The sequence below is a fragment of the Carassius auratus genome, chromosome 40 (genome assembly GCF_003368295.1).
Source record: "Carassius auratus strain Wakin chromosome 40, ASM336829v1, whole genome shotgun sequence".
NCBI lineage: Eukaryota > Metazoa > Chordata > Actinopteri > Cypriniformes > Cyprinidae > Carassius > Carassius auratus.
In genome coordinates this window covers 7,735,129-7,762,459 of record NC_039282.1, presented here as the reverse complement: position 1 = coordinate 7,762,459, position 27,331 = coordinate 7,735,129, and the positions used below count along the sequence as shown (strand labels likewise).

General features: G+C 42.5%; 1 protein-coding gene across 4 annotated transcripts in view; it reads left to right on the top strand.

The window, feature by feature from the left end:
- LOC113058440 (histone-lysine N-methyltransferase 2A-like) overlaps positions 1-26,619 on the top strand; it is a 31,077-nt gene extending 4,458 nt beyond the window's left edge. The window contains exons 2-35 of one of the 4 annotated variants that reach the window (XM_026226349.1): positions 3,609-3,678; positions 3,858-7,216; positions 7,313-7,490; positions 7,573-7,798; positions 7,886-7,947; positions 8,029-8,493; positions 8,646-8,716; positions 8,852-9,088; positions 9,172-9,318; positions 10,091-10,183; positions 10,271-10,391; positions 10,471-10,584; positions 11,775-11,959; positions 12,039-12,212; positions 12,392-12,502; positions 12,598-12,671; positions 13,428-13,630; positions 13,804-13,904; positions 14,010-14,147; positions 14,275-14,433; positions 14,534-14,651; positions 14,737-14,815; positions 14,899-15,056; positions 15,133-15,285; positions 15,384-19,884; positions 19,968-20,036; positions 20,116-20,198; positions 20,283-20,450; positions 20,587-20,661; positions 20,752-20,926; positions 21,063-21,170; positions 21,877-21,960; positions 22,048-22,177; positions 22,271-26,619. In XM_026226349.1, coding sequence (XP_026082134.1) covers positions 3,609-3,678; positions 3,858-7,216; positions 7,313-7,490; positions 7,573-7,798; positions 7,886-7,947; positions 8,029-8,493; positions 8,646-8,716; positions 8,852-9,088; positions 9,172-9,318; positions 10,091-10,183; positions 10,271-10,391; positions 10,471-10,584; positions 11,775-11,959; positions 12,039-12,212; positions 12,392-12,502; positions 12,598-12,671; positions 13,428-13,630; positions 13,804-13,904; positions 14,010-14,147; positions 14,275-14,433; positions 14,534-14,651; positions 14,737-14,815; positions 14,899-15,056; positions 15,133-15,285; positions 15,384-19,884; positions 19,968-20,036; positions 20,116-20,198; positions 20,283-20,450; positions 20,587-20,661; positions 20,752-20,926; positions 21,063-21,170; positions 21,877-21,960; positions 22,048-22,177; positions 22,271-22,546 — 12,465 coding nt within the window. In that variant the 3' untranslated portion in view covers positions 22,547-26,619. Of the gene's footprint in view, positions 1-3,608; positions 3,679-3,857; positions 7,217-7,312; positions 7,491-7,572; positions 7,799-7,885; positions 7,948-8,028; positions 8,494-8,645; positions 8,717-8,851; positions 9,089-9,171; positions 9,319-10,087; positions 10,184-10,270; positions 10,392-10,470; positions 10,585-11,774; positions 11,960-12,038; positions 12,213-12,391; positions 12,503-12,597; positions 12,672-13,427; positions 13,631-13,803; positions 13,905-14,009; positions 14,148-14,274; positions 14,434-14,533; positions 14,652-14,736; positions 14,816-14,898; positions 15,057-15,132; positions 15,286-15,383; positions 19,885-19,967; positions 20,037-20,115; positions 20,199-20,282; positions 20,451-20,586; positions 20,662-20,751; positions 20,927-21,062; positions 21,171-21,876; positions 21,961-22,047; positions 22,178-22,270 lie in introns of all 4 variants that reach the window. The other 3 variants (XM_026226350.1, XM_026226351.1, XM_026226348.1) reach the window with 3 other exon arrangements.
- Positions 26,620-27,331: the final 712 nt, after the last annotated feature.

Genomic DNA, 27,331 nt, shown 5'->3' with positions numbered 1-27,331 from the left:
ATATTTAAACAGTCAAGGTCAGATGACCAGGTTTCTTTTGTTATGAGTTGTTGGGGATTTGTACATTTTCACGATAAGCTTTGAATGCAATCAGTCTGACCCCATTTAAAATTTTATGCACTGCGTTTATCTTTTATACGGGCAGTTTTGAGGGAAACTGATGCCTCAGCAGTTGTCAAAACTTCACATTGTTTTAGAAAATGGTGATTCAGTGAATTTATGAAAGGCCCCACTATCATATATCCCCGGGCTTAGAGATGATAATCAGTTACATGTCTTGATGTGGATAAGTTGGCTTACTGTGATTATAGGGGTGTGTGTTTGGTATAGTTAAGTTGGCCACACACACAGTAGTGCAATTATGTCCCGCTCTGGGGAGGGAGAGTTGCCAGGTTGCAGTGTGCTTGCCAGTTTATGTCCAGTTCTTAAGCGAACTGTAGATGCCATGTTGAGCAACTTTCCTGGGTTTGTGACCATCTGCTCAGAACAGGATGTAATGAGTTCATGTAAACAAATAGTCTTGTTTGCTTACCTTTTTATTTACGGGAACTCAGAGGTGGCACAAACAAGTACTTTATCTGCTCTTTTTAGAAAGGAGGATCCCAATTTTGTAATCCTGTCCCTCTATTGGGGGTGCTCACATGTTTGGGGTTTTGATGATCAGCCTTTTTAAAACCATGCATTCTCAAAACTTAAAAGCACAGTGGCCATAAAGTATTTGGAAATGTCAAATAAAGCTGCATCTGCTGACAAATGGTTGTAGATTAATTTTTTTAATTTATTATTAATTCAAAATATTTTAGTGACTTTTGTTTTAAAATTTGTATATTTTTATTTATCTTGCAAATATAGCAATTCTATATTTAATTTTAATTATTATTTTAAAGCCTACAGAATTGAGCACTTTTCTTTTATTTTTATTATGCCCATGTAAGGTATTTTGCATAGTTTTATTTTTCTTAAAGTACTATTTCTTTAAACAATAAGCAAATAAGCTTCTCAAAATAAAGTTCTTCATGTTTCTCTTAATGTTATTGTTTTTTTTGTAGTTACTTTTTGCTCAAACAAAAATAAAGTGAGTAGACAATAACAAACAATTGTTTTTGTGTCACCCCCTTCCCCTCCACTGTCTCTCCTCCCCCATCCTGTACTGGCAGCAGGTGCTCAGGCGCCTTGGCCGGGCCGAGTGTCACTTTCTCGAGCCCAGTATCGCTGCTCCCCCCTCCATCTCAGCTGTGGGTGTTGATTGAGCAGCTCTACCGGAGTGGTTAGTCAGGGCACTTGTGCTGTGTGGGTGTGCGTTTTAGATTAGCTTTTCATGTTTTAACGAATCTTTTTTGTGTGTGTGTGTTTTATGCTTTGAAGAATTGTATGTGTGTAATGTTACATCTGTCTGTATGTCCTCCAGGAGATTGATATTCTCCTGCAGGGATGTTGTTGTGCATAGGAATCCATTCTTAAATGACTTGCCTGGTTAAAGGTTAATGATGATAACGATAATAACTGTTAGCCTCTGAGCCTTTTCATCACGCTGCATCTTCACTCCTTGCCTTTATGGTCAGAATGATGCTCTGTAGCCTGTTTCTCCCTCCGTCCCTCCTCCCTCTCCTCTTGTCTTGGGATGTTGTTTACATCTTGCAGTGTGCCGCACGCACAAGGTGGAGGAGGGTGTGTGTGCGCAAGCGTGCTTTTGAGCGCCTGAGGCAGAGTCGTGCTGTCATTGAGAGCTACTCATGGTGTCACACTGACTTTGAGCTCCACTGCTCACTGCTCTCTAGTACTCGATCACCTTCGGCACAACAGTAGAGGTGCAATGAAGTCATCGTAGCTCTGAGAGCCTGCGTTCAAAAGAGCTGGAGGACAAAAATTAGTCAAAGACAAATTCTCTATCAATAAATGTTCACTGTAAACCTGTCTCTGGAGATTTATGTGTATTTTTTTTTAGCCTATTCTGAATCAGCTCCTCATTAAAATTTGTACTGGTCTTTTCCCCATCAGTGATTGGATATGAAGCAAATACTCAATTAAGATGATCTGTTAAACTGATCGCTTGATAACAGACTGTCACTTCATTTTGTTCTGCTTCCCATAAGAAATTTGTCGCCATATGTCGAAATGAAAGCTGAATGGGGATTTGTTAGAGAGATTGGACTTGTATGTGTGCAGTCTCCTGCGGCATCTGTTCTATAAACTGGACGAAAGCAGCAGCTCCACATGCTACTATAAATAAAGAGTATGAAATGAAACACCCCCTAAGGCTTGAAAATCAACACAATAGGCTGTTTAAGGAACTTGCAGACATTAATCACCTTTTGAGAGGTAGTGCATAGTGAGATCTTGTCAGTGCTTGTTCAATCTAATGAAGATCCATTTACAATGTGTGGTAGTTACATCATGTAGCAAATTGTTGGGCACATTGGCATTCATGTAAATTAAGATGCTTTTTGGTTTTCACATTTTTATGAGCGTTCTGCCATTAACATTGTATTTAAGGCACTGTGTCAAAGTAAAATAGCCCAACTTACACATTTCAAACCTGTCTTGTAATGCATTTACCCATTCTGCTCTGTCTTTTTAGTGCAAATAAGGCATCTGATTTAAATTCGCTCCTTTTTGTCCAATACAGGGCTTCCTTAAGATTAAGTACTTGATTATTTGATCTTGAAAATGTCGTTTTGCACAACACTATTTCAGAATTCATAATTGCAGGGAATTCCTTTTGATGTGCTCCCAGTTTCAGTTTCAGGTTTGTAAAATCCTTTTGAATGGTCTGTGGAACTGGTCTCCGAGCGCGCACACACACACACACACACGATTAGGCTTTCTCTCAGTGTGTGTCCTTGTGTGTACAACTTAATTCACACCAAGGACACTTCAATGACTGAGACATTTTTATCACAACATAAAACAACGCGCCCAGCTGCAGAGCAGACAGTAATTACAGTAATCATCTGCACTGTAAGCCTGTTGAAAAATCTGATAAATGTGGGAAATATGGTTGACTTAAAGGGATATGGAGCGTGTAAGTTGATTCGAAAATGGATTTGGAATTATGGCTTACCTAAAATGTTGTGACAGAATTAGATCAGGAAGGCAAGAGCCCAAATGGGCCATGTAATCAGCATTCCTCCTTGTATCCCTCATGTCAGGTGTGAGATAAGCACAGGGCTATCATAAAAGCCTAGAGCTTTATAAAATCCTATCATAGGACGTCTGAAAAGCTTAGCCTGTTTCATTGACGGAGGTGGAGCAGTTATCAGGTGACGCGGCCATTGCAACAGATGTCCTGACAGTGAGATCAGCGCTGATGTCATGTAGCAAGTTCCCTGAGTGGAATTGGTGGAACTGGTCATCTCAGTAGGAGGTGCCTTCCCAGACTCCAGAGCTGTCCGCAACTGTTTGGTGGTTTCAGGATGAGAATTGCTAACATTGAGTGGTCTCCTGGCCTCAACATTTTCTTAATCATGAGATGGAGTGTAGCCAAACTGAATGTCTCTTTCGACAGTAGTCTGATTGGTTTTGTGGATGCTCATTTAGAAAAATAAAATAAAAAAATTTAATCCCACTGTTAATTGCATCTCTCCCTTTTTTCATTTTCATTACTTTAGGAGGAATTTGGAGGCTTCAGCAATGTCAGTGACAACAGAAGAATACATAGCCCAGGAAGGACGTCAATAGGTAAAATACATTTTACATCTCTAATTCTGTCTCTCTCCAACTGTTTTGTAAAATAATTATAATTGGGACCTTGTAAAACCTAACCTGCCTTTTTTCGCAAGTGTAATTGAGATGCATTGTAACATTTAAACATGAAGAAATGTAGAGCTTATTAATGGAGTGTTTTCTCTTTCTGTCAGGTTCTATTTCACCGGAAAAAAAACCCAGAGGACGTCCTCCTAGGGCTCTATCTGCGCAGAGGGTTGGCACTGATATTGAGACAGCCCCTTTGCCTCTCGCCACAGCTCCTAAAGAGAAGGTAAAACGACCACCAGGGAGGCCTCCTGGCACTGGAGAAAAAAGAAGAGGCCGCCCTCCTGCTTCTGCCAGCCAGAGGAGCTGGCAACAGAGCGGCCATGCACTCCCTGAAGAGGATGGGGATGCAGAACAGGAGTGCAGCTCTAGTCCCACACACCACAAGGACGGTGTCCAGGATGAAGACAAGGAGAAAAGGCAAACTCTGCTTGGGTCTGGGCACCATCAGGGATCTGAGGCTAAGCCTCACAAAATCAGCCGGGAATCCAAGGTGACCAAACTGAAAAGATTGCGGGATGTCAAACTGAGCCCACTGAAGTCTAAGCTGAAGGCCATTGTGAGGAAGAGTGTCCCAGTTCCTGGTTCTGGTGTGCAAAGAAGGAGGCGGGGCAGGCCACCTTCTGCCGAACGCCTAAAAGCTGAAGCTGCTGCTGCTGCTGCTCTGGTTGCTAATGCCTCCTCGGTCCAGGAGATGTCCAACACGGCACATGGGACTGCCAAACATAAGGACTTCAGGGTTCGTCGGGCACAAGATTTGGGTTCCTGCACTCCACATGATCTCCAGCTCAGGGCTTCTCATCCTGCTGATGAACACACTAGCCCAGATCCCTATGACTCCGCTATAGTCAACCCAATGACCCCAACTAAACATGGGAGGCCATTAGGGTTACGCCAGAGCCCTCGCCATATCAAACCTGTGCGGGTCGTCCCTCCCTCCAAACGCACTGATGCCACTATTGCAAAGCAGCTGCTGCAGCGGGCAAAGAAGGGGGCCCAGAAAAAGAAACTTTTGGAAAAAGAAACCATTGGCACCCAGGGAACTACAGGTCTTGAGGGTGGGAAGCACAGGAGGCGAACCCAGTTAACAAATATCAGGCAATTTATCATGCCTGTTGTGAGCACAGTGTCGTTGCGCATAATCAAGACTCCAAAGCGTTTTATCGAGGATGAAGGCAGTTTCAGCACTCCGCCACCACACATGAAAATTGCTCGATTGGACTCTGCAGCATCTGCCCCAGCACCTCAGCCCATAACCTCACCCGCTCAAGCTCTTGTTTCCACATCTCCCGTCACAAGCGGAACCACTGCCACACCTGGAGCAGGGCCTGCTGTTGACTCTCTCCCTCCTCCCCCACCTCCTGTCCTGACTGGCAGTGCCAACAACATTGCAGCCAGTCTTCTTAACAGCAGCTGCAATAATAGCACTAGCAACGGGCGATTCAGTAGCAGTGCAGCGTCCTGTGGCTCCAGCGCTGTTTCGCAGCATTCCTCTCAGCTCTCTTCTGGTGAGTCGTCTCGCTCCAGCAGCCCTAGCCTTGATGACTCCTCATGTGATTCCCAGGCGTCTGAAGGCACCCAGGCTCTCTCAGAAGAGGCAGATAATTCCCCTGCCTCTCAGGGAGAGACAGAGGCCAGCATGCACCACACCTCGCAGCCACCATCACCACCATCCGAGCCGGAGCCAGACCATGTAGTGTTGATGGAGCGCAGCAGGCGGGGTCGCAGAAGTCAGAGTCATAGGCGGGGTGCTTTAGTGGCACGTGGTAGGGGCAGCCTGATTGGTGGAAGGAAACAAGCCATCATCAGGCCAGCCACAGGGGTTTCACAAGCTGGCTCTCAACAAGCCTCTTCTACGGCATCATCATCCTCTTCACCACCACCACCACCTCCTCTTCTTAGCCCTCCCCCGCCTCCCCAGGCAGCATCATCTAATGCATCTGAGCATCACTCCCACTCTCCATGGATGATGTCACATTCCATTGCTCCTTTTCTGCCCACCCCTTCAATACTCTCCAGCTCTCATGATAAACGTCGCTCCATACTACGAGAGCCCACTTTCCGCTGGAAGTCTTTGTCATGTGCTGAAAATAAGTACTTCTCCTCTGCCAAGTATGCAAAGGAGGGCCTTATCCGCAAGCCCACTTTTGACAACTTTCGTCCTCCTCCACTGACTGCTGAGGATGTGGGCCTCATGCCACCTGGACCTGGTGGAGGTGGTGTTGCACCAGGAGGATTCCCAGTCCCTGCTGGTGCAGCTGGGACAGGTTCCAGACTTTTCTCCCCCCTGCATCATCATCCTCACCACAATCACCACCAGCACCCCTCGTCACGGTTTGAAACGCCACATCAAAAGCGCAGCCCCCTACTACGTCCCCCTTGCTTCACTCCAAGTCCGGCTCATTCTCGCATCTTTGAGTCGGTCACCCTCCCATCCTCTTCAGGGAGCAGCCCTGGCTCTCTTTCTCCCCTTCAGGTCTCACCAACCTCAAACAAAAAGAGAAAGGGGTCTAGGTTCTCACGTGGACAACCTAGGTCACCCTCACACTCTATGACTACCAGGAGCAGTCAGTCAGGAGTTCAAACAGGGAAAGCATCCGAGCAATCCATGATTAGCAGTTCTGTTCCCATAAGTGTGACTGGGAATTCTAGCCCATTGCCTGGAGTTGCAGTCAGTCCACTTGCTGCCAGTGCCTTAACACAAGCTTCTTTCAGTGGCTTCCCCTCAAGCTCTATTGGTCTTACGAGCCACGGAGTTTCTGATGGGCGGCGAGCAGCAGGGGGTATCGGTGTGAGTGGGAGTTCTGCTTCATCTTCGCAGCTCTTCCCTCTTTTTATGCCCAGTAATCAAGGATCAGGTGGGGGAACTGGAAAAGCAGGAAGGGAACGGAGTGTCTCTGCTACTAGAGACACAGGTACAAGAGAGAAGGACAGGGAGATGGAGAAAAATAGAGAGCGTGAAAAGGAAAACAAAAGAGATAGAAGGAAAGACTGGTATAAAAGAGAAAAGAGTCTTCCATCGGAAGCTTCCCCTAATTCTACATCTAGCCTCTTCGCAATGGAGGCCAGGGACATTGAGGAATCTCTCACCCAAAAAAGGACACCTGGTCGAAAGAAGTCAGTCACAGTTGACTCTGGTGCAGAGGGCTCCCCAAGTGACTGTGCAGCAGTTCAGCCTGTTGGGGCCTTGTCCTCAAAGGGTCGTCTAGCCAAAAAAGGCAGACCTTCGGAGAGGAGTATTGAATCAGAGGGAGTAGAGAGGGATAAGGAGAAACTGAGTGCTCCTACCCAAGCAGGGCAGATGGGAAAACCCCCTGCCACCACATCACTTGGCTCCATGTTAGCTCGTGCCGAGAAACAACCAGTCACAGACAGGCGTGTCGCAGGACTGCTGAGAAAAGCTAAAGCTCAGCTCAATAAGATAGAGAAGAGAGAGGTACAACCTGGCGATCAACCCAAATTACCAGTATGTCCTGTATTGTCCATTTTGCTTTGAAAAATGTTCCCAGGTTGTTTTTCCCTAATGCACAGAAGGCAATTTCCCTTTGTTTGTGTTGTGCAGGGTCAAGAGAGTGACTCTTCTGAGACATCAATCCGTGGTCCACGCATTAAGCATGTGTGTCGTCGTGCAGCTGTAGCTCTGGGTCGCAACCGTGCTGTGTTCCCAGATGATATGCCTACACTTAGTGCCTTGCCATGGGAGGAGAGAGAAAAGATCTTGTCTTCCATGGGAAATGATGGTGAGCGATCATTAGTTAGAACGACTTTTTGTTTGTTTTTTGTGTGGGTTTCATTGTGACTCTTTTAATGGTGTCTGAATAGACAAATCATCAGTGGCGGGATCAGAGGAGGCGGAGCCACCCACACCACCTATTAAGCCAGTAACAAGGCAGAAAACGGTCCATGAGGCCCCACCCAGAAAGGGCCGGCGATCTCGACGCTGCGGGCAGTGTCCAGGCTGCCAAGTACCAGATGACTGTGGGGTCTGCACTAACTGCTTAGATAAGCCCAAATTTGGGGGACGCAATATTAAAAAGCAGTGTTGCAAGTAAGTATGAAATATTTTTATTGTGGGCTTCTCTTGGACCTTAAAAGTGTAGCTGCCCCTTAAACCTTTGTGCTTGTGTCATCACAGAGTACGGAAGTGTCAGAACTTGCAGTGGATGCCATCAAAGTTCCTTCAAAAGCAGGCAAAAGGTCCGTTTTCTGAGAATACTCCTTTTATAAGTCAGAGATGCTTTTATGTGTCAATTAATTGTTTGTTTGCATCAACTGCAGGTAAAAAGGACAGGAGAAGGAATAAATCGTCTGAAAAAAAGGATTCACATCACAAATCCCAGTGTTCTGAAGCAAGCCCCAAGCCAGCCCCTCTTCCAAAAGATAAGAAAAGTGAAACTCCACCACCTACGCAGGGAGAAGACAAACAAAAGCAGACACAACCTTCAGCACCATCCTCACCAGCTTCCTCCCCAAAGGACCCTCCACTCTCTAGTCCTTCTGTTGACCCCAAGCACTCTCAAACCCCTTTGAGCTCAGCCTTTAGAAAGGAACGGAAGCAGCAGCCCAGTTCTTCACCCACCCCTGTACAAATTGCCCCATCTTCCCCACCAGCACAGTCCCAGCAGTCCTTGCAGCAGCAAAGCCAAGTGCCAGCAAAAAAGGAAGGTCTTGCAAAGCCCCAGCCCACTGAGCCCAAGAAAAAATCACAGCAACAAAGTCAACCTAGTTCTGCCACAGACACAGGTAAAGGGATGAGAAGATAAAATATATGTATGATTTACTGTTGATAACCTAACACGGGAGTCCAATCCTGCTCCAGGACAGTCATCTTTCAGCCTAAGATTGGACACTCCTGACTTATCTTAGCCTTAATGTTTTTTTTTTTAATCTTTTAGCATCCGAAGCAGAGCTAAAGAAACAGACCACTCGATGTGTTCAACCACCTAAGCCTAAACCAAAAGAAAAGGTAAGCAGATATTCCATCGCACAAGCGATGCCAAGGTCACAGGTTCAATTCTCAGGGGATGCACATATTGATAAAATTTACCTTGAAATCAGTTTGTAAAAGCATCGGTCATATGCACTGATTTTGTTTTTACAGGAGAAACAGATAACCAAATGTGACCGCAGTACTTTAAACTCCAAGAGCACTCCTTCGACTAGGGGCACCACCAAGCAGAAAGCACCCTGCGATGGAGTGCATCGAATCAGAGTAGATTTCAAGGAGGACTATGACATTGAGAATGTGTGGGAGATGGGTGGGCTCAGCATTCTCACCTCTGTGCCAATCACCCCGCGGGTGGTGTGCTTTCTTTGTGCCAGCAGCGGTAATGTAGAGGTGAGCTATATTTTGTTTGTAATTGCTGATGAACTGAAAACACAAAAATGATGGGATATTTTCTCATGGTTTTTCGTCTTCAGTTTGTTTTCTGCCAGGTGTGCTGTGAACCCTTCCACCTTTTCTGCTTGGGGGAGACAGAACGGCCCCATGAGGAACAGTGGGAGAACTGGTGTTGTCGCCGATGCCGCTTTTGTCATGTCTGTGGCCGGCAGTATCAGAAAACCAAAGTAAGACTTTGTTCAGTTGCATTTGTGTCACAATATACATTACAGCAAGAAATGTAGCAGAAATGCATTAAAAAAATGTTTTTTACTGTTATTTATTTTATTTTATTTTTTATAAAATAAGTGAGACTAATGGAAGTATTACTCTGTGATTAACTCAATAGCAGGTATTTAGCATGTTTCAAGTTTTTCTCCTAAAGAATTATAGACTGTGGAGGACACTTTGATTTATTGTTTCAGAGTCTCTGATCATGGAACAGTAAAGTGCTTCCAACAATAACAGAATTGATTTTAAAGGAAGAGAGTGTTGGAACAGAGGGAGGAAAGTATTAAAACCTTCAGATTTAATGGGAATAAGTTTTAACATACTACAATAACCAGTATATTATGAGACATATTTATGGAATTGTTCCTAAAGGGTTTATTTCACACATTGTCAAGTTATATGACCATCAGATCTAAAAGGATGGGATGCATTCTGATGTAATGGTTAAAGATAAATAGAAAAGTTTGATATTCGAAGCATGAGTAATCTTGGATCACAAATGATGAATGTCCTCATTTGGTATGTGCTAGTGAAAAATACCTCCTTATGAAAGGCAAATACTTGTCATTCCTTTTGGTGCACTTGATCACCGACTAAGCAACTTCCAAGTTTGGGCTTATTTCTCTTTAAAAGCCCTTAGCCACCTCTGAAACCTTCACCAATGCAAACGCTCAATACCCAGATAGAATAAAAATTGAAAAATATATGTATTTTTTAATCCTCTAGCAGCTACTGGAGTGTGACAAGTGCCGAAATAGCTATCACCCTGAGTGCCTGGGACCCAACCACCCTACCAGACCCACCAAGAAGAAAAGAGTCTGGGTACTTACACATCCTCAATCTTAATGTCTGTAATATCTGTGGTGTTTTTGCTGCATTCTCCCATAATTATTTATCCTTCTGCCACAGATTTGCACCAAGTGTGTGCGCTGTAAGAGCTGTGGAGCCACCAAACCAGGGAAGGCCTGGGATGCTCAGTGGTCACATGATTTCTCTTTGTGTCATGACTGTGCCAAACTCTTAGCTAAAGGTTAGTGCTATTCATTCTGGATGTTTATTCTATGCCTTTTAAACTATTACTAAATGGTAAGGTTTTTTTTTTTGTTCAGGCAATGTCTGCCCGCTGTGTAGTAAGTGTTATGATAATGATGACTGTGATAGCAAAATGATGAAGTGCAGGAAGTGTGACTGCTGGGTCCATGCAAAATGTGAACGTTTAACAGGTGAGTCATCAGTTTTTCTCTCTATCTCTTATCGGTCACGTGATATTACATGGCACCATGAGATTGAACTAACTTAATAACTGATTTTAATTACAGAAAATTAGTTCGAAGTACTCTGCTATTGTAAAGTTTAGGGTCTGTAAGCAGGGGAGGTGGGATTCACAGAATCCTGGAAAAAATGATTCATGGTTTCCCCAAGTGTTTAGTAGCATGACTGTTTTCAACATTGATAATAATAAGTGTTCCTTCAAAGTAGCATATTAGCATGATTTCTGAAGGATCATGTAACATTGAAGACTGGAGGAATGGATGCTGATAATTCAGCTTTTCCATCGCCGACATACATTTTAACAACATATTAAAATAGAATGGCTATTTGAAAGTGTAATAAGCCCTCATAATATTACTGTTTTTACTGCCATTTTGATCAAATAAACAGAATCTTGAGACTTAAAAAGTTTTTGTATGGTAGTGCAAATCTTAAAAGGGTCATATGATGCTTTTTTTAAAGATCATTATTTTGTGTATATGGTGTAACAGAATATTTTGACATGCTTTAATGTTCCAAAAACACAACATTTTTCAAATAATGTACATTTATTGTAGGTCCTCTATGCCCCGGCTCTCTCAAACACATAATTTTCTACAAAGTTCCTCCTTCCGACAAGCGCAGTTTGCTGATTGGCCAATTGATCTGGTGCATTGTGATTGGCCGATCACCGAAAGCACTCGTCACGCTCATTACGGCCCTTTCCATAATCACAAGCTTCATCTTTCAAAATAAATGTAAAGACAGTTGGTAAAGTCCTTAGTTTTACCATCAGTACAAGCAGAAAGGGGAACAGAGTCATGTGACAGACACAGTGATGAAGCTCGGATGTGTTTGCAGTACACAAGCCAATGTTAGTTTGAGTGTTTGATTGAGCCATTTTAGGAGGGCGTAGCAGAATCTTAACTTTGAAAAAGTGGATTTGACACTTTAGTCTTTGCAACTTTACAGATCTTCATTATACACCAAAAGCTTGTAACACTCCAAAAGGCAAAGGAACATTTAAATTGCATCATATGACCCCTTTAAGTTAAGATCTGATAGGTGGACATTCTTTCTAAACAGAGAAAAAAAGTATCCTGCAGTGTGGATGTTTCTGTAATGCTACACTCCAAACATGATCTTTCCTTTTCATATTTAGATGATATGTATGAGCTCTTGTCTAACCTGCCTGAGACCGTGGCCTACACCTGCACAAACTGCACTGAGCCCCATCCTGCTGAGTGGCGCACTGTCTTAGAGAAAAAAATTCAGAAGTCCATGCAGCAGGTTCTCACAGCCCTGCTCAACTCCCGCACGTCTACTCACCTGCTTCGCTACAGACAGGTGAGTTGCCGTCTGGAGTCCTAGAAGTTCCCACCAGCTTTATTTTCACCACTTAACATACTGATTTTCTTTGTCTAAGGCTGTCATGAAGCCACCTGAGCTGAACCCAGAGACAGAAGAAAGCCTTCCCTCACGCCGTTCCCCAGAGGGCCCTGACCCCCCTGTGCTGACGGAGGTCTCTCCACCTAATGATTCACCCCTCGATTTGGAGTCCGTGAAGAAAAAAATGGATTCTGAATGCTATAAATCTGTGGTAAGAGTTTTTGAGTATCTCCTTTCTGTATTAGTTAAAAGCCAAAAAGGTAGCTTTTATGTTTCTATTCTTCATTGTAAGATTACCTTGTTGTGTTTCGAGCGTCTATTGCAGAAGGGTTCAAATGGCGGTCAAATACATATGAGAGCCAGGTGTCATTTTCTGCTTCTCTTATTCAGCTGGAGTTCAGTGATGACATTGTGAAAATCATCCAGACAGCCATCAATTCAGATGGAGGTCAGCTAGAGAGCAGGAAGGCCAACAGCATGCTCAAGTCCTATTTTATTCGGGTGAGAAAAAGCTGGTGGACACAGTTCTGACAAAAGAATGTCTTGCAGTCCTACATCATTATTTCTTATTGCACTGTCACTGTTATTTGGTACAGCAAATGGAGCGGACTTTTCCATGGCACAAGGTGAAGGAGTCCAATTTCTGGGAGGTGCGCAAAGTCTCTCCAAAGTGAGTCTTTCCTATGTCTATTAAGTGCTTTGTTTCCATTTGTTTTCGTTTTAATTTTGACTGAACATTTTATTTGAATTCTTTTGTCAGAGACCGTTTTCAGAAATAAATTAAGCAACAAACTATAAGTTTAATTTGATTGTGAATGGAGGGACCAGTGAAGCTGCTCACCACTGAGTGTCTGTCTATTCTTTGCTCTCCTCTAGAGCAGAAATATCACCTTTCCTTAGGGAATCCAGTCTGTATGGTCTAGTTCCATTGTTTGAGGTCAACAGGCAGTGTCACATTTCACATGGCTGCTTTGACAAGTCTTGTGGTTGGCATTTGGTTTGTTTGTTTGCATACTTCATTTGTTGCCATGAATTATTAACAGCAGCGAAGCAAGTTTTCTTTGTTTGTGTGCATGCATGCCTGACATTCAATACTGTCTCTTTAAAGAGAAAACACAAGTATTCATGTTATTTCCCTTATGAGTTATGGCTATCAGATTATGGACTTTGTCATTGGCACCTTATTTCTGAATGAGCCTACACGAGAGTTCCAAAGTTTGGAGCTCAAAGATTTTTTAATGATTCTTTTCAAAAGAAGTTAATCTTTAATTTAAGGAGGATGTATCAAACTTATAAAAAGCTGATAAGTTGGTATAGACATTTTATAATGTTGCAGAAGATTTCAAAGGTCTTATAAATGCTTTAATCAAACATTAATGTTATGTAACAAAGACACGGCTTACAAGGCATTGTTGTATCTTTGCAGTAGTGGACTGCTTCCCAATGCTGTGTTGCCCCCTTCTTTGGATCACAACTATGCCCAGTGGCAGGAGAGGGAGGAGATAGCCAGGGCTGAGCAGCCTGTGCTAATGAAAAAGATCATACCGGCTCCCCATCCTAAAGCACCTGGGAAACCTGACTCCCTGACTGCCCTCACACCACTTCCTCCTCCACCCATGCTTATCCATGGTGAGAAAGTCGCTTTAAAGCACTATAAATACAAACGTGTATAGGAACTATTGATAGGGAAACTTGTGTGTTAGAGTTAAATAAATACATTTTCTGAAATAAGAAAAAGATATAGAAAAGATAGTTAAAGTGTATATTGATAAGTTACACTGGAATATTTATTTTGTGTTCAGACTACAGCCTTGAAGACAGCCCTGATATTCCCCCTCCTCCTGGTGTATGTGACAACAGACAATGTGCGCTTTGTCTGAATTACGGAGATGAGAACACAAATGTGAGTAATCATCCACCAAAAAAGAATGCATTAGCATGTACAGATGTCGATTTATACTATTTCAGTCATGATCATTTTGTCAGATATTGGTACTTTGCTTTCTAGGATTGTGGGAGACTGCTTTATATTGGCCAGAATGAGTGGACCCATGTAAACTGTGCACTGTGGTCATCCGAGGTGTTCGAGGATGTTGATGGTGCACTCAAAAATGTCCATATGGCAGTCAGGAGAGGCAAAAAGCTGGTACATAATCGAAGCCATGTGCCATGTTTGTTCATTAAATTAGTACTGTAATATGCATTTGTATAATTATTATGCAACAAATCTTTCTGCATCCAAATATAGATTGCATTATGCCTTGTTTTCTCAGCAATGTGAGAATTGTCACAAGCCCGGAGCCACAGTGAATTGTTGTCTGACCTCCTGTACCAACAACTACCATTTCATGTGTGCACGTCAGCAGCAGTGTGCCTTTTTAGAGGACAAGAAGGTTTACTGTCAGCATCACAGAGATCTCATAAAGGGCGAGGTATGGAATGATACATGCAAGTAATGCAGTAATGATTACATATTTGTTGTAAAGTGCTGGATTTATTGCAAATAACTAACATTTCTTTCTTTTTTTTAAGGTGGTGCCAGAGTCAGGCTTTGAAGTTACTCGGAGGGTCCTTGTGGACTTTGAGGGAATCAGTCTGAGAAGAAAATTTGTTAATGGGCTTGAACCAGATAACATCCACATGATGATAGGTCTGTATGTCTTTGCAGGGTGCTTGTCGTTGATGAGTAATAAAGTACAATACATCAAAAGTAAATATAACATTTTTTGGTACAGGGTCAATGACCATCGACTGTTTTGGTATGCTAACTGAACTGTCTGATTGTGAGAGGAAGTTGTTTCCTGTGGGCTACCAGTAAGTCTTTGAAATTATAGTATTGTATTTCAATAAACATAATACGTCATGAAATGCAGTAACCATCTGATGTATATACACAGATGCTCAAGGGTCTACTGGAGCACTCTAGATGCCCGCAAACGATGCGTCTATAAATGTAGAATTTTAGTATGCCGCTCCTCTATGACTGAAACTATCAATAACACAGCAACCCAAGAAGAGAACTACACAATTGCTCACAGTCCTCCACCTATTTCAGGTAAGCAGATTTAGATTTTTAATCATGCCAACATTTTGTTGGAATTTTAAAAACGAATCATTATTGCATATTTCAGCTGAAGTGGATGCTGCTTTGCCTGAACCCACAGATTCCACAAAACCATCAAATGTGCCTTTCACACCAAAACAAAGGGTTAATTTTAGGAACAGACACCCCAGCTACCCACCATGTCATCGTTCTCCATCAACCAGACCACTTCCCTCCCCAGGTAGGAGTTATATACATTTATATTTTATATTGCTTCTTTTAAAACACATTTTTTGAAGGCTTTTCTGAATGCTATTCAATGTGTTTTTCCCCCATTAGATGGTTTTAGTAGTTCATCCCATGAAATTGTGACTGTGGGGGACCCTGTGCTGAGCTCCACTCTAAGAACCATTGGATCTCGTCGACACAGCACTTCCTCCATCTCTGCTCAACAATCTAGGCAAAAGATTTCCTCTCCTCAAAAGGGAGGCACCGTATCAATTCAGACATGCAATTCATCTGCCCCATCCCTATCCTCAACCTCTAAGGAACCTTTAACTAGTGACACAGACAAAGGAAGAGCACTATCTGGAGAGAGATCTCACAATCGAGAGGCAAATTCAGTGAACACTGGAGCACAGCGTCGACTCAGTTTTGGTTTCACTGAAAGAATAGAGGGTAGTAGAGAAGCAACCAAAAAGCAGTCGGATGGTGAGAGTTTGAAGTCATTGCAACCAGTTAGCATAAGCCAGGCATCACCACCTCTCGGAACTGCAGTATTGACAGGACATCAGAGAGGAAGTGGCAGTTTGAAAACCGAGAAAGGGAAACAAGCAACAAAAGATACTGACCTACCAGCTGGAGTCACTTGTATGTCTAGTCATCCACTTGCCACACTTCCTAAGGACAAGGCAAATCCAGTCAAGGAAGGAAATGTGACACCAGTGGCCACATCAAAAGACACAGGAAAGACTGTGTCTCCACAACCAGTTTACAGCAAAAGTGGGAGTAGGAAGTCTCACTGCTATGGGTCTGGTCCAGCTGTGGCAGCAGCAATGAAGCCTCTATGGTCATCTGGTGCCAAGGTGGGAGAGGAGGACCTAAAGCATGGCTTCCACACAAGTGCTGCTGTCACTGCTAGTCATGGAACCTCTAGCACCAAAGAAAAACACTCCAAAGTCAAAATGAATGTGAGCAGGGATGTTTCAAAAGAAAGAAAAGAGTCTGCTCAAAACCCAGTTCTTAACAGCAACTCCAAAAGCAGTAATGTCAAAACACAAGGTCAGGGTCCACCTCCTTACAACACTAGCAATAAAGCCACAGCACTGAGCAGCAACACGGGGTCTAGCAAGGTGGAAGTTAATAAATTTGATCAGAAAGAAATGGAGAAGCCATTCAAGTCCAAAGAGAGATTTAGCTTTGAGAAAAAGCATAGTTCGGCCATGGATGCTATTCAGCCGAAAGCAGGGTCTGAAAGAGGTATAAGACCACCACAGGTACAACCTAAATCAAGTAAGGAAGTTACTCCAGTGGTGAAGAAACACACTGAGAGGCTGCCTCTAATGTCTCAAAAAATGGATCCTAATGGAACCAAAGCTGTCAGCATGCCAGCTGTCAGCAACACAAACACGTACACTTCTGTAACCCCTAGCAATCAGGGCTCCCAAAGAAGGTCCTCTCGAGCGATGGTTTTCTCACCATCTGCAAGTTCTGAAAGCTCAGAATCAGACAGCCACATTCACCCTGATTATTCTGAGGAGCACCTCATGCAGCAACAATGTGCAGATGATGGAGAGGACCATAATTTAGAGGATGAAGGCAGCGTTGATAAGCACCATGAGGAGGATAGTGATGGTTCGGCAGGTTCAGCAAAGCGCAGATACCCAAGGCGTAGTGCCCGTGCTCGATCAAACATGTTCTTTGGGCTAACCCCTTTCTATGGTGTGCGATCGTATGGGGAGGAAGACATACCCTTCTACAGAACTGGTGAAATCTCCATGAAAAAGCGCACTGGAAGCAGCAAGCGTTCAGCTGAAGGACAAGTTGATGGGGCAGATGATATGAGCACATCATCTTCAGCAGACAGTGGAGAGGATGAAGAAGGAGGAATTAGTTCAAATAAGGATGCATATTATTACAACTTCACACGCACTATAATAAACCCCAACTCTGGTCTTCCACATATTGCAGGTATTGATCAGTGTTTGGGAAGAGGGTCGCAGATCCACAGGTTCCTGAGGGATCAGACGAAGGAGCAAGATGATGACAGTGATGAGGTGTCAACAGCAACCAAGAATTTGGAACTGCAACAAATTGGCCAGCTGGATGGCGTGGATGATGGTTCTGAGAGCGATGTTAGTATAAGCACCAGCAGCACAACCACTGCTACTACTTCATCAACAAACAAAAGTTCAACAAAAAGAAAAGGTAGAGAAAGCAGGACAGATAAAATAAGCATTGACTCAGGGAAGGATATACACCAAGAAAATACACCAAGTGGGAACAGTCGTGACAGTCGTAAAAATCAAAAGGATAACTGTCTTCCATTAGGGAGTGCCAAAGCACAAGGACAAGACCCCCTTGAAACTCAATTGTCACTCACCACAGATCTCCTCAAGTCTGACTCTGATAACAACAACAGTGATGACTGTGGTAACATCCTACCCTCTGATATCATGGAGTTTGTACTCAATACCCCTTCAATGCAGGCTTTGGGACAACAGACAGAAGCTCCTTCTGCTGAACCATTCTCTTTAGATGAGAGTTACGGGGTGGATGTTAACCAAAGAAAGGACATGCTTTTTGAAGATTTCACTCAACCACTGGCCAGTGCTGAACCTGGTGAGAGTGTGGTGAACACCTCTATTGCTGTTGAAGAATCATATGGTCTTCCCCTCGAGCTGCCCTCTGACCTCTCTGTGCTGACAACTCGAAGTCCCACTGTAAATAATCAAAGTCATGGCTCGCTGGTCTCCGAGACCTCTGACCGCACCATTTTGGCTCTGGCTACGGAAGAATCAGGAGTTGAAAAAAGTGGGAAAAAAACAAGAACAGGGTCCACTGCATCCAGCAAGAGCCCACAGGACAGATGTGCCGATTCCCAGATTCCAGAAGGTCAAATGACTCCAGAACATTTCATTTCTGCACGCATTGATGGTGACCATATCACAAGTCCTGGAGTAGCACCTGTGGGAGAGACTGGGAACCAAGATCTGACGAGAAATAGTAGTACGCCAGTTCTTGCCAGCTCACCCAACTTGCCTATCCAGAGTCAGAAGTTCATCCCTGCTGCCACTGTTAGCTCAGGTCCTGCTCCGATCGCAAGCTCTGCTGTTCAAGCTGCTGCCTCTCAATTGAAGCCTGCCCCAGAGAAACTAATAGTGCTAAACCAGCATCTACAGCCACTCTATGTATTGCAAACCCTTCCCAATGGTGTAACCCAAAAGATCCAGATTGCACCATCTGTTAGTGCAACAGGTGTCATGAACACTAGTGCCCCTGTCTTGACAGGCCTCAGTGGTAGCATCTCCACCTCTCAGTCCATTTTTCCTGCTGGTGGAAAAGGTTTAGTGCCTGTATCTCATCACCCACAAATCCATGCATTTACAGGCACTACTCAGACAGGTTTCCAGCCAGTCATTCCTAGCACCACATCAGGCCTCTTCATAGGAGTCACCTCCCACGATCCCCAAATTGGTGTGACAGAGGCAGGAAATAGGCATGATCATGCCTCTGGTGTTGCTATGGTATCTAGTGCTTCATCCATCACCCCAGCACCAACTATGCTCCCCTCTGGACATGGCAAAAAGCGCCTAATTTCTCGTCTTCAGAGCAATAAGGGCAAAAAACAGGCTCGTCCAAAGACCCAACCTACACTTGTTCCTTCCGATGTTGGGCCCAATATGACCCTCATAAACTTGTCACCTTCACAGATTACTGCAGGAATCCCTGCTCAGACAGGCTTGATGGAACTTGGGACTATAACTGCAACACCGCATCGAAAGATTCCTAACATTATAAAACGGCCAAAGCAAGGGGTGATGTACTTGGAGCCAACTCTCCTTCCACAGCCCATGCCCATTTCAACCACAACTCAGCCTGGCATGTTGGGACATGATTCGTCTACTCACCTGCTCCCATGTACTATGTCAGGGCTTAACCCAAGTCAGTCTGTTTTGAATGTGGTGTCGGTGCCTCCCACTGCACCAGGGAACTTTTTGGGAGCGAACTCCGTCTCGTTGAGCGCCCCAGGTCTCATAAGTTCAACGGAGATCACAGGATCTATAAGTAACCTTCTTTTCAAAGCCAACCCTCACAACCTAGGCCTTCCAGAGCAACAGATGGTCCTTCATTCAGGACCTCCCATGATGTCTCACCTTACTAATCCTGCCCAGACATCCATTGCCAGTAGCATCTGTGTGTTTCCCCCAAACCAAAGCATAAGCATGTCTGTCAATCAACAGGTGGAGAAAGAGGGCAGCGTTCATCACCAGCACCCAGTCAGTCGAGTCCTGGCAGATAAAAACCTAGACCCAAATGGCAACTCAGCTGGTCAAGTAAATCTTGCTCGTAATCCCATCACTCAAGACCTGAATAAAAGTCATGTTGTTGGCGTCCTCACTCAGAGCTCACGAACCTCTCCCATTTCTCGACCACCACATCAGCAACAATCCTCAAAGTTACCTGCTGGAGCTGCATCCACAGCTGTTGGGAAGGGAAAACAAAAGGCCAAAAGACCTCGACCAAGCCCAGATAAGAGCAGTGGAAAGAAACGCAAAGGACTTCAGTCAGATACACCAACTGTTGACACATCTGCAATCCAATTATCATATTTTACAGGGTAAGAGCCTGCCATTTATAATGCATATTGCATATTGCTTTAAAAAGAAAATGTTTAAACATGTTAGAAATTGTTTATTGTAGTGACCGGGAACTTTCATCACCTGAGCCAATGGATACAGGGCAGTCAAATGAAACCGGTTCAAAAACAAGGTAAACAATAATAAAGATAAAGATGAACTTTTCAGTGTACTTAATTATATCTAACCTGTTAAAAAAATTCCCTTTACAGTGACTCTGCCACTAAGACAGCTGATTCTTCTTCTCTTAAACGTACAACCATGGACACACATGATGAGAAGCCAAAGACTGCAGGTGGCTAAAATGTTAAGTCTAGCTGTCCATCTCTTTGTAGCATGTCACAGGGCTAATAGATTATTTATTTTGTTTCTTTTGCAGGACTGTCTAGTAAGGATGATGGGAAAGGATCTAATGCTTTTTCAGTGGAAACACCTGATCAAAGGGACAGAGGGAGAGACTCCTCTTTGGACTGCAAGCCCAAGAAAGGGCTCATATTTGAAATCTGCAGTGATGACGGATTTCAGATTCGCTGTGAAAGTATTGAGGGTAAGTGAGATCAAGATAATAATTTTTTTTTTAAGTTTAATGTGGAGTTATAGTCCCAGTATGGAGTATGATGTTCTTTTCTTTGATAAGTACAGTCTTCTGTGAAATGAATTTCCTCTTTCCCATTACTTTTCAGAGGCCTGGAAGTCCCTGACAGATAAAGTGCAAGAGGCCCGGTCCAACGCTAGACTCAAGGCACTTTCATTTGATGGTAAGAACAATAAGTGTTTATTTTCATCTTTACACATTTGTTTTTACCAGTAATGTTAATTTGGCAAGGGCATCGTGTATCATTTTTCAGGAGTAAATGGGTTGAAGATGCTGGGTGTGGTTCATGATGCTGTAGTGTTTCTACTGGAGCAGCTGTATGGAGCCAGGCATTGCCGAAATTACAAGTTCCGCTTTCACAAACCAGAGGAGCCAAAAGATCCTCCTGTCAACCCTCACGGATCTGCCCGTGCTGAGGTGTACCACAGGTGTGTGTCGTGGCCAGTGTTTATTTTGTCAATACCTTAAAGTATTTTATGTAATGGAGAATGCAGTGTTGATTGTGAACTATTTAAACACTCTTTAAACAGTTCTCTAACTTGCATTTGTTGAATTAATTTTTAGGCGATCGGTTTTGGATATGTTTAATTTCCTGGCATCCAAACACCGTCAGCCTCCTGTATATAACCCCCAGGAGGAAGATGAGGAGGAGATATTGCAGAAGTCTGCTCGGTGAGTAACCGGAGGGTAGGGACACACCAAACCAATGGCTAAAAACTAGCTCTGAGGAAAGCCAACTGTGGCTTCACCTTGCGTTGCCTCGCATCGTCTGCAACCCAGTAGTGAGTAAGATCTGCACTTGCGTGAGAGAACATAACTCCAGCATGTGCCACAGTGCCAGTAGTCTGTATTCAGCATTCAAACAAGGAAAACGGAAGAGCTAGAACTATGGATATACAAGCAAGCAGCACTTTGAATATTGTTCACCAGCAGCGCTTCTTACTAACAGATTTGTTTCAATCATGTTTGTTAAGCTGCAAATGGCTCTGGCATTGTCAGACCTTGGATCATCGTCTTGTTGATAAAGAAAGAAACGGATAGAATAACATCAAGTAGGGCTCCACGATTAACTGAACGTGATTAATAACGATTGTCATGCGCATTTAGTCAGTAAAACCGGTTCTGTGATTAATAGTAAATCTCCATCACCTGCTTTCAGGTGGCACAGCATTTTACTACACAGAGCCGTGGTTCACTGACGAGCTATGCAAAATCGTGTTCATAATCACAGATGATCTAATCGTATGATTATGAAAAGCTGTATGTGTATCTTATCAGTGAACTATGGCTCGGTTGGTGTGTCCCGGGCTTTACACATCCTGTACTAACCTCTTTTCACTTCTGGATTAAAACAACAAAACGCTCTGTGTTTTCACAGACGGGCCACCAGCATGGACTTCCCACTGCCTATGAGGTTCAGGCACCTAAAGAATGTGTCCAGGGAGGCTGTGGGTGTCTACAGGTATAAATGCTTTTTATTCAAACCAAAAATAGTTGGATTTAGGAATGAAAAGCATACCATCTTTTGCATTCTATATATTGCTTGCAGATCAGCCATACACGGCAGAGGTCTGTTCTGCAGGAAAAACATTGACGCTGGAGAGATGGTGATCGAGTATTCTGGCAATGTCATTCGCTCTGTCCTCACTGACAAGCGGGAGAAATACTATGACAGCAAGGTAGAAATCTAATACTTAGTCTATCAGTGGAATGAATTTAAAACAATAATACTGGTGTTCCTCATGGATTTGTCTTTTTTTGCTTTTACTCAGGGCATTGGCTGCTACATGTTTCGTATCAATGACTACGAGGTGGTGGATGCCACCATGCACGGCAACGCAGCCCGATTCATAAACCACTCTTGCGAGCCCAACTGCTACTCCCGCGTGGTCAGTGTTGACGGTCAGAAGCACATCGTCATCTTTGCCACACGCAAAATCTATAAAGGCGAGGAGCTCACGTACGATTACAAGTTCCCCATCGAAGAACCAGGCAATAAGCTGCCTTGCAACTGCGGGGCGAAGAAGTGTCGCAAGTTCCTCAATTGAAAGCAAACTTGCAAGCTAATATTGTCTGTGAATGCTATCAAGAGTGTATACTTGCCAGGGAAGAGACATTTAATTTTTTTTTCTTTTTTTTTTAACTGAAGCAGGCTCAGGTTATCAGAAAGTGAATGGTATTGTGCCTCTTAAGTTGTTTTGATTTTTAGAAAAGACAATTGAGTGCAATGATCAGAGTTGCAATGGAGAAGATTGCCCTTGTGTCCCCTTTATTAATGCCCAATTTAAGAGATTAGTGACCCCTCATTTTTAAATTTTGTACGTTATCTTTTTTTTTTTTTTTTTTTACTATTTTGTTTTAGTTTTTCTTTTTTAGAAGGATATTGTGAAACGTTTTAAATTTGTAACAAGTCGAGTCTGGCCTGCTCTTATTTACAAAGTGTGACTGAAAAAATGCCACATCGTTCCATTCTACACCAAAGTGCAATTTCGAAAGGGAAAGATTTAATGTTTTTAGATTGACGATGCATAATCCTTTTTGAATGTACATCGAAGCCTTCAGAGCATCCGAGGTCGTCCTAGCCAAGCCGGGCCTGATTCTCTGTATGGAATACACTGTAAATATCTCATAGTAGAGATGATGAGGGGAAACACTAGGGGGAGCAGTGGTCCCAGGAATAGGTTGTCTGAAGAAAAATGTTCTTTTTGTCATTGGTTGAAAGAAATGTTATGAAGAGTAGGCCATGAAGGGTTTGTGAGATGTGTGGCTGGCCGGTTGAGACCCTGGTGGACTGACAGACAAAGGACCAGAGCAATTAGGTGGCTTAATTGCATTGTTTTTTCAAAAAAAGTTAAATGTGCATGTTATTACGAAACATTGTTGGATTTTGCGTCCAAATGAAATTACCACTCTATTTATTGTCTCTGAGTTTTTTTGTTTTACTCCGTAGGCCCGTAGTTGTGTGTATTTTTTTTTTTTTAGCCAATTAAAAAAAAAAAAGACTGTTTTTGTTGACAGAAATATCATTTGTTGAATAATGTAAATATGTATATTTTTCTATACAAATGACTAAAAGCACTCATTGGTGAATAGTACTTAACAATGGTATTTCTATTTTTAATAATACATTGTATTTATTTTATCAACATTTTTGTAGGAAAGAATAGATTTAAAACACTAATGCTCTGTCCAAACATTTTTATAGCACTGTCTCAAGATTTTTTTTGATCGTTGATCGTGTTTTTTTAGTTTTTGAAGCCCAAATGTTTCGTTCTATTCCAAACTGAAGCAGTTCCTGTTCCCACAGAGTGTGGTCCACCAGAGGCTCTCATTGCCGACCCAGGTCAAGCATGGACATTTCAAATGATCATTTCAAAGAGGTGTGTAGGTTCAGTGAGCTTTTCTAAGTGCAGATCGGTTTGATATGACTCCTTTTTTAAGTGCCAGCCTTAAAATCACATGCAAGAACTGCCCATCTTCCCTTAAAATCCCCTCTTTGCGTTTTCTAAACTTGGAGGAAAGATGCATGATTTCCTTCTCTAGCATTCTAGCAACTGACAAGTCCCAAAGTTTATTCCGTATATTTTGTTATATCAAAATATTTTCTTAGAGATTGGTGTAATGCAAGGAATTGCCACAGAGGCTATCCCATGTAAAATGACTTGTAAAGCACTATATATGGAGGAGGAGAGGGCGGAGGGCTCTTGTTTTCCTCATGGTCTTGTGCACTGAAGATCAGTCTTCTTCCCAGTCTTCTTCAACACATGTTGCCTTGGCACTGCATGGACGCTCCAGGCAGCCATTCAGTCAATGCACATTATTTGCTCGTATCATCTCTTCATTCTCTTGTAAATGTTGACACTCCTCACATCTGTTCCCATCTGTTCTCGAGTTTTGTTTGACCCGTTTGAATAATGCGAAGACTGATGTGGCTTCATTATTTTTGAAGATGCTCTGTGGTTTGTTCTTCCATCTTTCTGATCAGAAGTTTGGTGCCTTGTGTGTAAATTTCTCTGGTTGTTTTAGTTTTTGGATGTTAGGGGTTGGAACTTGATTGGATGGTCAGCCGAGGAGCTCCAGACTATGGATAAACGTTCAAAGCTGTTTTAACTAGGGCACAAACGGTTTCCACTTGAAATTTGTCTCGTTTTATTTTTCATGTAAAGTTACGATGATTTCTAAAGGGATGCTGTAGCATGAGTATGGGGGTATCGCAGAATGGCTCGGGGGCTGTACATACCTCTAGACAAAGCTGCTTTGTGCAACCGTGGCTTCCGTAGCAAGCCACTTTCAAGGCCAGTTCCTCTCTCATTGCCTCACAAGTTTAAGTATTTTGTTGTTTTTTTTCTTGGCCACTGCAGACCCCCTCCAGCCCTCACTGTACCTAGGCTGCAATAATTTTGACCTTTCCCAGCATTTCACTTTTGACTATGGCACTGAAGATCAGAGTTCTGTACGTTGCCTCACATTGAACATTTGTTGGCTGCTGCCTCATATTTGTATACGTGTTTTTATTGATCAGAATTCGCAGTTTAGCCATTTTTCAGGGATTCTTGGGGGTCTCGCCCAACTTTCCTCTCGCCCTGGCACTCCTGTGGAGCAGGACATGCTGAACTGCAGCTAGGCCGTTGTTGAATGTATTGTAGAAATTTTTTTTTTTCTTTCTTTTTTTTTCTCAACATGAAAGGCTGGGAAGATACAGGACAGCTTTTTATTGCATAAAATAAGAGGATTACACAGCAGGGTTCTACAGAAACTATTGCTCAGTCTAACAAAATAAGATTTTTATTTTATTAATATATTTTTTTCGTAATGCAGTTACTAATCCTAAGGGCTTTGTAATAGACTCCTGCACAGACATCAATACAACGTCCGATGCTCCATAAACTGGTATAACAGCGCTCGGTCAGTGTTTCAGAAGCAGACATGCTCTGGCGTTTTCCTGGACTTTACTCTTCCACGCCACACAAGTGGTAACACACCTTCTCCTGTAATTATAATCAACATTATATATGTATACACATTATACATGGATATATATATAAACTAAACGTGTATTAATAGTAACTTGTACTTCAATATCTACACAATATACGGAATGGACAGACAAACTTAGTTACAGTAGCAAACAGCAGCTTCATAATGGTTAATTGCAATGTTCAGTGTATAATCTATAATGGTTTTGTGTTGCAGATAAACTTTAGAGTAACTAATGTGCATCATTTTTAATATCAAGATCAAGAACCAGTTTTCCTGTGCCTGTGTATGTTCCCTCAATGGAGCATTGCAGTTTTTTTTTCCCTTTTAATTTGTTCATTTGTTTTAACTTTATTTGGAAAGGAGCGGTATTTATATTATGAAACAAGTTTGTGTAAAATGTGGTTGTAAACTTTTTGAGCATTGATAATTTGTTTGTTTTTGATGGTGTAGTTGGCTTTATTTTACTATGTACATTTTTAACTGTTTTTTTGGACATCAGGAAAAACATGTCCTTGCCTAAACCCAGCCGTGTCACCTATACCTCTCTCTCCTATTGCTTCTTAAGTTGTACTTTTTCTTATGTGATGTTCTGTAATGAGTAATGGTAACCATTCTATTTATTTATTTCTGCAAACATCTCTAGATGTACGCTGAGGTAAAACTCCTTCTGAGAGCAGGTGACTGCGCTCCCTGTTTTTGGAATTTTAACATGGTTCACTTTGTACAGAAACGAGTTGCGGACCATTGGAGGTATTTTAGGGAGTCAGAGAGGTCTTGAGAGAGAGAGAGATTTTAACTCGTTCCTCTTGGAGGACACAAGTTTTCCATTGTCTTACCAACACTTCCTTTCCCCTGTAGCTTCGAGAAATCATGTTGATGTTGATACTGACAGTTTTAGGGGTTTTATTTCTTCTTTTCTCCTAGTTGCCTCATCAGTGTTTTACCATTTTACAGAAAAATGAAGGAAAATTTGTCAATCTAAAATATTCAACCACAAACTACTTAAGGATGAATGTATAATGAGGAAAAAAAATTGTATATAACAACTGTAAAAAGGAAAATTTCTAATCATGTTTATTTTCTATGCACTTTTTTTATTTAAGTGATAGTTTAAATAATAAACATGTCTCGTTTACTCAAACTTGTTATAGTGTCGTTTTTAACTTCCTAGAGTTGTTAGACCACTAGTTTTCTGGTTTTGCATCAAGACCCATATTTCATTTTGGACCACAAATGGTGGCATGGTACACTTTTAAAATAATGGTTCCAAAAAGGAATTTCACAGCAATACCACAATTTTGGGTTCTCCAAAGAGCCTAAATATAATGACGAAACTTTCTCAACTTTAAGAACCTTTTGTGCAGTGGAAATTCTCAATGAATGTTAAATGTTCTTCACTGAACTATCGGTGCCAGAAAATAACCATTATGATTTTGTTCAATATTGGTGTTTGGGAACTTGACCCAACCAGTAATGTTAAGGAACTACATCAGATAATATTATTCTTAAACAACAAAGAGAAAAAACAACAACGTGAGAAGTAATTTGCGGTTTCTTGTGTTTTGTGTAGCACCTACTGCTCTGCATATCCATCTGAAGGATCACATTGCTGGAAAGAGCGGCTCAAGTTTATTTTCAGATTTCTTAATTTCTGTCTGCTCTAAACTGTTAACAAATTGTGTCAACCTATCATAATATAAAACAAGCCTTGCAAAAAGGGGTTTATTAACCACTTTTGGCCTTGGTTTTACAGGCAAAGAATTTGAATTGCAGGTACAACAGAAGAGAAAAAAAATTGCTTGGTTTTAATGGTTCGAGAAACTAAAATTGTAAGATGTAAGAGACAAAAAATT